At 44.5% G+C, this 10,373-nt stretch overlaps 1 protein-coding gene across 2 annotated transcripts in view; it reads left to right on the top strand.

Moving 5' to 3' along the window:
- Positions 1-10,373, top strand: part of TRIP4 (thyroid hormone receptor interactor 4) — an 81,339-nt gene that overhangs the window by 14,621 nt on the left and 56,345 nt on the right. For both annotated transcript variants that reach the window (XM_008060710.1, XM_021713742.1), the window contains exons 4-5: positions 2,587-2,799; positions 6,326-6,404. In XM_008060710.1, the coding sequence (XP_008058901.1) occupies positions 2,587-2,799; positions 6,326-6,404 (292 nt within the window). The remainder of the gene's footprint in view (positions 1-2,586; positions 2,800-6,325; positions 6,405-10,373) is intronic.

Here is a 10,373-nt window from a genome sequence, read left to right as displayed (position 1 = left end):
GACTCATCTTTACAATAAATCAAAAAATTAGCCGGGCGTGGTAGCGCGCGCCTGTAGTTCCAGCTACTCGGAAGGCTGAGGCGGAAGGATCGCTGGAGCCCAGCAGGTTGAGGCTGCGGTGACCAGGAGTGGCCACTGCACTCCAGTCTGGGCAATGGAGTGAGACTCCAACTCAAAAAAAGGAAAAAAAAGTATAGATAGCGTGATAGGCAGAAATTGGTAGGCAGAGTTAGTTTAGGTAGTGTTCAGGGAATGCTTCTCTGAGGGGAAGAAAATGTAGTGAAGATCTATGTGGAAGAGGCGCTGGCATGTTAAGAGATGGGCTAGGAATACAGCAAAGAGAGGGAGTAACAATTGCAAAGGGGGAGATGGAAAAGGTATTTAGAAAGTCTTGGAAGGCCCCTGTGACTGTAGCATAGTAAGCAAGGGAAAAATTGTATGTAGATAAGATTGGAGAGCACCTAGGGGCCATATGTAGGACTTTGTAAGCCACTGGAAGTACCTTGTTTAAGTCCTCAGTCCTTCAGATATTTTAATGTAACTGAATATATATGTATATACATACATATACATGTATGTGTATATATATATATATATATTTTTTTTTTTTATGAGTAGGAGTCTCCACTCTGTCACACAGGGTGGAGTCCAGTAGCATGCTCACGGCCACTGTGGCCTGGGCTCAGGTGATCCTTCCAAGTAGCTGGAACTACAGGCACTCACCACCACACCCAGCTAAGTTTTTTTTTTTTTAATTTATTGAAGAGACGAGGTCTCACTAAGTTGCCCGTCTCGAACCCCTGAACTCAGGCAGTCCTCTCACCTCCACCTCCCTAAATGCTGGGATTACAGGCACAAGCCACCATAACCGGCCTACAGTGAACATTCTTTTACTTGTTTTTGTTGAACATATTTACACATTTCTGCTGAGTATATTCCCAGGAGTTGAATTGCAGAGTCATAGGATATGTGTGTGTTCAGCTTTAGTAGATAACTCCCGCCAGCAACATTTGCAAAGTCTGACACTTCATATTTCCTATCTTTTTCAATTTAGCCATTCTGGTTGGTATATGGGGATATTGCTTTGTGTTTTCATTTTGTATTATTTTGATAACTATTGAAGTTGAGCACTTCTTCATATGTCATTGGCTATTTAGATATCTTTTGTTAGGAAGTTCTTGTTTGGGTCTTTTGCTCATTTTTCTATTGTGTTATCTGTCCTTATTGATTTCTGATTGAGCTAATTTTTTTTTTTTGAGTTGGAGTCTTACTCTGTTGCCCAGACTGGAGTGCAGTGGCCACTCCCGGCCACTGCAGCCTCGACCTGCTGGGCTCTGGCGATCCTTCCACTCAGCCTTCCAAGTAGCTGGAACTACAGGCGCGCGCTACCACGCCTGGCTAATTTTTGATTTATTGTAGAGATGAGGTCTCGCCAAGTTGCCCAGGCAGGTCTCGAACCCGCAGGCTCAGGCAGTCCACTAACCTCAACCTCCCAAAGGCATGGGATTACAGGCTGAGCCATCGAGCCCAGCTAAGCTAATTTTTTAATTGACTCTTTTTTTGTTGATTGCCCATAGTTCCAAATCCATTTTTAGTATCTTCTTTTAGAGATATTCATTCTTGTTTTATTTTGGGTTTTTTTGAGTTGGATTCTTACTCTGTCACCCAGGCTGGAGTGCAATGGCACACTCACGGCCACCTCAGTGTCGTCAACCTGCTGGGCTCCAGCGATTCTTCCACCTCAGCCTTCCAAGTAGCCAGAACTACAGGTGCATGCTACCACGCCCAGCACAATTTTTTTTTTTTTTATTGTAGAGATAAGGTCTTGGCCTTGGCCTCCCAAAATGCTGGAATTACAGGCTGAACCCAGCCTTCATTCTTGTTTCTTCTGATATCCAATGTAGCTGTGCTTAAAGGTGTCTGATAAACAGCTTTGACTGCTGCATTTACCTTGCACCTGCTGTAGTAGTGGGCTGAGATCTACCAGCAGAAAAGGCAAGGTAATCAATAGTAAATTTTTCTAGAGCATAACCTTTCCCCAGATTCTTTTTTTTTTTTTTTTTTTTTTTTAGTTCAATTCTCACTCTCTCACCCAGGCTGGAGTGCAGCGGCATCTTCCCAGCCACCATAGCCTCATCCTGCTGGGCTCAGGTGGTCCTTCTGCCTCAGCCTTCTAGTAGCTGGAATTACAGGCACACGACACCACACTCGGCTAATTTTTTGATTTACTGTAGAGATGAAGTCTCACTAAGTTGCCCAGGCTGGCCAATTCTTGATTATAACTATATTTCTCCTCCTCCACTCCTTCTTTCATGGTTCTTGGATAGCATTAAATTGTTGAACAGAGCATGGTAGTGCATGCCTGTAGTTCTGACTACTTGGAAGGCTGAGGTAGAAGAACTGCCTGAGCCCAGCAGGTCGATGCTGGAGTGGCCATGAGGGTACCACTGCACTCCTGCCTAGGTGATCGAGTGAGACTCTGATTCAGGGAAAAAAAATTGTTGAACAGAACTGAGAATTTTCCCCCTTGACTTTTTTCATTGTCATCAATTATTCAGTGTTACTCTGATGTCTCTGTATAATTAGGCACAAGAGAACAGCAGCTCCGTAAAGAAGAAGACAAAGTTTGTCAATTTATACACAAGAGAGGGGCAGGATAGGCTTGCAGTCCTGCTCCCTGGCCGCCACCCTTGCGACTGCCTGGGCCAGAAGCACAAGCTCATCAATAACTGTCTCAACTGTGGGCGGATTGTCTGTGAACAAGAAGGCTCTGGCCCGTGCTTATTTTGTGGCACTCTGGTAAATGGTTTCTTTTCTATTTTATTTTACTGTGCTTTGTGTTAATATACAGGGCTATTCAGATTCCCAGTAATTTCTCTTTTTTCAGTAAAATTCTTCCCTAAATGGTATAGTGAACTCTGGTAGCAGAAATTTAATTAGTAAGAAACCCAAGCTTATATCCTAGTACTGAGGCCTGTTAGTAAGAAGAGTTTTATTTTGTTAAGGGATCCAAGTATCAGATTGATTTTAATTCAAGAAATTTTAAGGCCTGAAATGTCAAAAGTTTCTGTCAGCATCTTCAGATGTGCTTCATAACCTTAGGAGAACAGAACCACTGTGATATAATTATCAGGTCATTATAGCTTCTGTTTCTAGGACACTGCTATGTTATACCTTTGCTTTTTCTGAGAGAATGACCTCAAGAATGTAGCAGTAATGATTCTCTCACAAAAACCTTAATGAGCTTTCTTTTTTTTTGAGTGGGAGTCTCACTCCGTTGCCCAGGCTGGAATGCAGCGGCATGCTTACGGCCCACCCCAGCATCAACCTGCTGGGCTCCAGCGATCCTTCCACCTCAGCCTTCCAAGTAGCCGGAACCACAGGCACGCATAACCACACCCGGCTATTTTATCATAGAGATGAGGTCTCACCAAGTTGCCTGCGCTGGTCTCGAACCTGTGGGCTCAGGCAATCCACTCGCATCAGCCTCCCAAAGTGCTGAAATTACAAGGCTAAGCCACTGAGCCTAACCAATGAGCTTTCTAGAAAGCTTATTTTACTGGCAGAAGCAGTGTCGTTTGATATTAGTAAAGGCATCTATTTTATATTACTTTTCTTTCTCCTCTTCTCTGATGGGGACCTTAAGTTTTCCATATACTCAGAGAATAAGCTGATAGACAATGGATGACCTGAAAAATGTAGCATCTACCAATAAAAATGTTTATAAAATGACCATAATTCTCCTCTCATATGAGCCTTTCTTTTTAGAAACTGTGTCGTTGAGGCAGCTGCTAGGAAGTATTGTACAGTGTTTTCTCTTAGGTCTCTTTCATCCTTCAGTTCAAGAAACAGAATGATGCAAAGCAGATTGGCCTTGAAGTTTTGCCGGTTTTTGTTTGTTTGTTTGTTTTTTGAGTTGGAGTCTCACTCTGTCGCCCAGACTGCCAGACTGGAGTGCAGTGGCTGCTCCCGGCCACCGCAGCCTCAACCTGCTGGGCTCCGGCGATCCTTCCGCCTCAGCCTTCCAAGTAGCTGGAACTATAGGCATGTGCTACTGCACCCAGCTACTTTTTGATTTATTGTAGAGATGAGAGCTCGCCAAGTTGCCCAGGCGGGTCTCAAACCCACGGGCTCAGGCAATCCACTCACCTCGCCCTCCCAAAGTGCTGGGATTACAGGCTGAGCCACCAAGCCCGGCCAGTTTTGCAATTTTACAAGCTCAGTAAAACCCTTTCTTAGCCTCCCTTCTTACAATTACAGTGATTTTATAACTAATAGAGCTTCTTTGCTTAGTGTATTCATTATTTTATAAGTAGGTAATGTTTGAAGGCAAAGGAACAAAATATATACAGTATAAAAGCTTGATTCTTACTGGTGGTACTATAATTTGCTTTTTTTTATGGTTCTTTGCCTTTTTTTTTTTTTTTTTTGAGTTGGAGTCTCACTCTGTCGCCCAGACTGGAGTGTAGTGGCCACTCCCGGCCACCGCAGCCTTGACCTGCTGGGCTCCGGCGATCCTTCCGCCTCAGCCTTACAAGTAGCTGGAACTACAGGCGCGTACTACCACGCTCGGCTAACTTTTTAAAAAATTTATTGTAGAGATGCAGTCTCGCCAAGTTGCCCAGGCGGGTCTCAAACCCATGGGCTCAGGCAGTCCACTCACCTCAGCCTCCCAAGGTGTGGGATTACAGGCTGAGCCACGGAGCCCAGCTATGGTTCTTTTTTTGTTTGTTTTTTCTATTCTATTCTATAAAAAAACAAAAGAAAGAAGCAGAGAGAAGCCAGGTTCAGTGGATTACGCCTGCATTCCTAGCACTTTGGAAGGTCGAGGCAAGAGGATCTCCTAAGGCCAGGAGTTCATGACAAGGCTGGGCGACATAGTGAGACTCGGCTGATTTTTGATTTATTGTAGAAATGAGGTCTCGCCAAGTTGCCCAGATGGGTCTGAACCCGTGGGCTCAAGCAATCCACTCACCTCAGCCTCCCATTACAGGCTGAGCCACCGAGCCCGGCTCTTTCTTTCCTTTTTTGAATTGGAATCTCACTCTGTTGCCCAAACTGGAGTGCAGTGGCATGCACGCTCCTGATCACTGCAGGCTCGACCTACTGGGCTCTGTCAATCCTTCTGCCTCAGCCTTCCAAGTAGCCAGAACTACAGTGTGCTACCACGCCCAGCTAATTTTTGATTTATTGTAGAGATGAGGTCTTGCCAAGTTGCCCGGGTGGGTCTTGAACCCACGGGCTCAGGCAATCCACCTGGGAATCCTGGCTGAATTTCCACAGTGGCTCCAGTAGAGCTGTTTGGTAGCCCATCTTGCTCTCAGGCATGCAACAAGGCAAAAGGAAGGAGCTCCCAGGCGCATGCCCTGGTTCTTTCTAATAAGAAGTCTGCTTATAAGTGTTACTCATGTCAAATTTGGGCTTTATGATTAGAACTGGAGGCTTTTTTAAGTATTATGTTTTTTCCAGTATTTTCAACAGTGGCAAACATTTGTCTTTTTAGAGTAAGTTAGGGTTTTGGTTTTTTTTTTTAACCACCAAGAGTCATTCAGGGACACTTGCAGTGAGACCATTTTTTTTTGTTATAGCTCGTAAGGAGAGAAATGTAAAGAGACCTAGGAAAAACTCATTTGTATGTGTATAGAAAGGGGGACCCCCAAAAAAGCAGAATCATCTTTTGGAGGGCAGGCCCCTCTTAGTATACTTGGAATTTTGGAATCTGTTCCTCCACATTAAATGGTCAACCAAAGTTTTTTTCTGGAACTTTTGAGAAGGTTGCATCACGATTTATGGAAGAAATGTCCTGAGTCATGGCACAGGTGACTGGTTCTTCCACCATAACAACATACCTGCCCACACCACGCTGAGAATTCAGTAGTTTTTTACCAAAAATTGCATGACCCTTGTGCCTACCCTCTCTATGCACCCGATCTTGCCACCGATGACTTTTTTTGTCTCCTTGGATGAAAAAAGTCCGATGTGATAGAGATGAAACAAAAAATGGCAGAAGCACTAAGAGGCATCAAAATTGATGAGTCCAAAAACTGTTTTGAGCAGTGGAAAAAACATCTTGATAGGTGTATTGCATCAAATGAAGAGTACTTTGAAGGTGACTGAAGTTTAAACATGTAAGAGTAAAAACACAATTTTTAATAAATAAATTCTGGGCTTTTTGGGTCCCCCCTCGTATTTTGGTATGTTTGTCTGGATAATAAAACACCAATAGTCTCATTTCTAATGTGTAATTTGAGGTTACTTTTAGGTATATCAAGCAATCATATAATTGAACTATTGCATCACATGTCTTACTCTTATTACTTTATAGGTATGCACTCATGAAGAACAGGATATTTTACAGCGTGACTCAAACAAGAGCCAGAAACTGCTAAAGAAGCTCATGTCAGGTAGACAGCAATCTAATTGGATCCCTGTGGTGTTATGTACATTTTGTTACACCAGTGGTTGTTTCTCTTTTCTATGCCCTGGTGTCCAAGATGCAGTTTATTCACCCATTTATTCTTGAAGCATCTATTTAAAAAAAAAATTAAGACCACATAAAGGCCACGTGTTGTGGCTAGTGCCTATAATTCTAGCACTTTGGGAACCCAAGGTGGGAGGATTGCTTGAGTCTAGGAGTTTGAGACTAGCCTTGGCAACAATAGCGAGAACTCATCTCTACAAAAAGATTAAAAAATTAGCCAGCTGTGATGGCATGCGCCTGTGGTCCCAGCCATTAGGCAGGCTGAGGTATAAGGATTGCCTGAGTCTAGGAAGTTGAGACTGTGGTGAGCCCTGATTGTGCCACTGCATTCCAGCCTGGGCAACAGAGTGAAACCTCAACGCAACAAACAAAAACACATGACATTGAGCAACAAATTAAATAATAATAGTATTGGGTTATAATCCAAAGAATAAAATTAATATCCATGAGACTATACTCATCTAAATAAATTACTGAATAAGTAAATAAATGTGAGACAAATTTTTCTTTCTTATAGAAAAATTCCAGTTAACATTAAGTAGAAACAATGAGGATACTAGAAAATCACTGCTAGAATACCACAGGAGTAACTGCTGCAGGCAAGACCCACCTTATTGGGCAGAAGTTTTTTTGTTTTGTTTTGTTTGATTTATTGTAGAGATGAGGTCTCGCCAAGTTGCCCAGGTGGGTCTCGAACCCGCGGGCTCGGGCAATCTACTCACCTCAGCCTCCCAAGGGCGCGGGATTACAGGCTGAGCCACCGAGCCTGGCTTGTTTTGTTTTTTGTTTTTTTGTTTGTTTGTTTGTTTGTTTGAGTTGGAGTCTCACTTGGTCGCCCAGACTGGAGTGCAGTGGCCACTCCCGGCCACCGCAGCCTCGCCTGCTGGGCTCCGGCAATCCTTCCGTCTCAGCCTTCTGAGTAGCCAGAATTACAGGCGTGCGCTACCACGCCCGGCTGATTTTTTGATTTATTGTAGAGATGAGGTCTCGCTGCCCAGGCGGGTCTCGAACCCGCGGGCTCAGGCAATCCACTCACCTCAGCCTGTTTTGTTTTTTTTATAGTTGGAGTCTCACTCTGCCACCCAGGCTGGAGGGCAGTGGCACACTCACGGCCACCACAGCCTCAACTTGCTGGACTCAGGCAGTCCTTCTACCTCAACCTTCCGAGTAGCTGGAACTAAGGCACGTGGTTGCTATTTTTTTTTTTTTTTGAGTTGAAATCTTACTCCGCCACCCAGGCTAGAGTACATTCATGGCCACCCCAGCATCGACCTGCTGGGCTCTGGCCATCATTCCGCCTCAGCCTTCCAAGTAGCCAGAACTACAGGTGCACATTACTATGCCGAGCTAATTTTTGATTTATTGTAGAGATGAGGTCTCACCAAGTTGACTGGGCTGGTCTCGAACCAACACTTTGGGAGGCGGAGGCAAGAGGATGCCTGAGTCCATGGGTTTGAGACCAGTCTGGGCAACCTGGCAAGATCTCGTTGCTACAGTAAAATCAAAAAACAAGTCAGGCATGGTGGCACACACCTGTGGTTCCAGCTATTTGGAAAGCTAAGGCGGAAGGCTTGCCTGAGCCTATCAGGTCGAGGGTGCGGTAGCCGTGAGCATGCCAATGCACTCCAGCCTTGGCAACAGAATCACTCCAACTCAAAAAATAAAAAAAAACCAATAGAGGTCTTGTATAACCTTCACCCAGCTTCCCTTAATCTTAGTGTCTCATCAAGCCCCAATACAATGATGAAAACTAAGAAATTAACATTGATATATTACTACTAATCAAATTATAGACTATATGGATTTTAACATTTTTTTCTGTTAATGTCAGTTTTCTGTTCTTGGATATAATTCAAATTCCATACTGCATTTTGTTGTCACATCTTAGTTTGCTCCAATCTGTGACATTTCTTCAGTCCCTTCATGCCTTTCATGACCTGGTAAATCTCTTGTTCTTAAACTTCCACCCAGGCCAGGCGCGGTGGCTTAGACCTATAATCCCAGCACTTTGGGATGCCGAGGTGAGAGGATTGCCTGAGCCCATGAGGTTGAGACGAGTCTGGGCAACTTGGTGAAACCTTATCTCTACAATAAATCAAAAAATTAGCTGGGAATAGTGGCATGTGCTTCTAGTCCTGGCTACTTGGAAGGGTGAGGCAGAAGGTTTGCCTGAGCCAAGCAGGTAGAGACTGTAGTGGCTGTGAGAGTACCACTGCACTCCAGCATAGACAACAGAGTGAAACTCCTACTAAAAAACAAACCAAAAAACCCCCCAAATTGTCACCTTTGATAATATATCTTTTTTTGAGTTGGAGTCTCACTGTGTAGCACAGGCTGGAGTGCAGTGGCACGCTGACAGCCACTGAAGTCTCAACCTGCTAGGCCTAGGCAATCCTTCTGCCTCAGTCTTCCAAGTAGCCAGTACTACAGGCACACGCCACCATACCCAGATAATTTTTTTATTGTAGAGACAATGTCTTACCAAGTTGCCCAGGCTGGTCTTGAGTCCCTGGGCTCAGGCAGCTTCTCGACTGCACCTCCCAAAGTGCTTGGATTACAGGCATTAGCCATTGCGCCCAGCTAACATATCATTTGATTTATTTCCTTGGGGTAAATTCCTGTTAATGGAATGACTGAGGAAAAGAATATGATAATTTTTGAAACTTGAGAAGTATTTGCCAAATTATTTTACCAAAACATTGTACTAATCTATAGGAATATTAGTGCTGTACCCTAAAACCTGTTCCCTACTGAAATTAGAGCTGTGGCCGGGCAAGTTGACTCAGCCTATCATCCCAGCACTTCAGGAGGCTGAGGAGAGTGGATTGCCTGAGCCCGTGGATTCGAGACCTGCCCAGGCAACTTGGCGAGACCTCGTCTCTACAATAAAGTAAAAAATAGCTGGGCGTGGTACTGCACGCCTGTAGTTCTGGCTACTTGGAAGACTGAGTCAGAAGGATCACCGGAGCACAGGTTGATGCTGGGGTTGCCATGAGTGTGCCACTGCTCTCCAGACTGGGTGATAGAGTGAGACTCCAACTCAAAAAAAAGAAAAGAAATCTGAGTTGTAATTTTTTTAATTGTTAATAAGCTCAAGCATGTCTTTATGTCTTTTTCCTTTATTTATTTATTTATTTTGAGTTGTAGTCTCACTTCATCGCCCAGGCTGGAGTGCAGTGGCATGCACACTCATGGCCACCCCAGCGTCGACCTGCTGGGCTTCGGTGGTCCTTCTGCCTCAGCCTTCCAAGCAGCCAGAACTACAGGCGTGCACTATCATGCCCGGCTAATTTTTTGATTTATTGTAGAGACAGGTGCCACCATTTTGTCCAGGCAGGTCTCAAACCCATGGGCTCAGGCAGTCCTCTTGCCTCAGTCTCCCAAAGTGCTAGGATTACAGGCTGAGCCACCGAGCCCAGCCTGTATCTTTTTCAGTTAGGATTTTTTAAAGATCATTCTGAGAAAAAGTGATTCTAAGTGTTTTTCTTATATTCAGAACACTAGAATCTTCTTTTTTTTCCTTTTAATTTTATTTATTTATTTATTTTTATTTTTTTAGTTGGCGTCTCCGAAGCCCAGGCTGGGATGCAGTGGCACACTCATTGCCACCCCAGCACCACCTGCTGGGCTATCCTTCCGCCTCAGCCTTCCAAGTAGCCGGAACTACAGGTGCACGCTATCACACCCAGCTAATTTTTTATTTATTGTAGAGGCAAGGTCTCATCAAGTTGCCCATGCTAGTCTCGAACCCGTGTGCTCAGGCTGTCCACTCACCTCGGCCTCCCAAAGTGCTGGGATTACACCCTGGCCTTCTTTTAATTTTAATAGAAAGATTAGGCCGGGCTCGGTGGCTCAGCCTGTAATCCCGTGCTTTGGGAGGCCGAGGTGAGTG

Source organism: Carlito syrichta, unplaced genomic scaffold (genome assembly GCF_000164805.1).
Source record: "Carlito syrichta isolate Samal-C Ts95f unplaced genomic scaffold, Tarsius_syrichta-2.0.1 Scaffold304708, whole genome shotgun sequence".
In the NCBI taxonomy this organism is placed as follows: Eukaryota; Metazoa; Chordata; class Mammalia; order Primates; family Tarsiidae; genus Carlito; species Carlito syrichta.
This window is presented reverse-complemented; position numbering and strand designations above follow the sequence as displayed.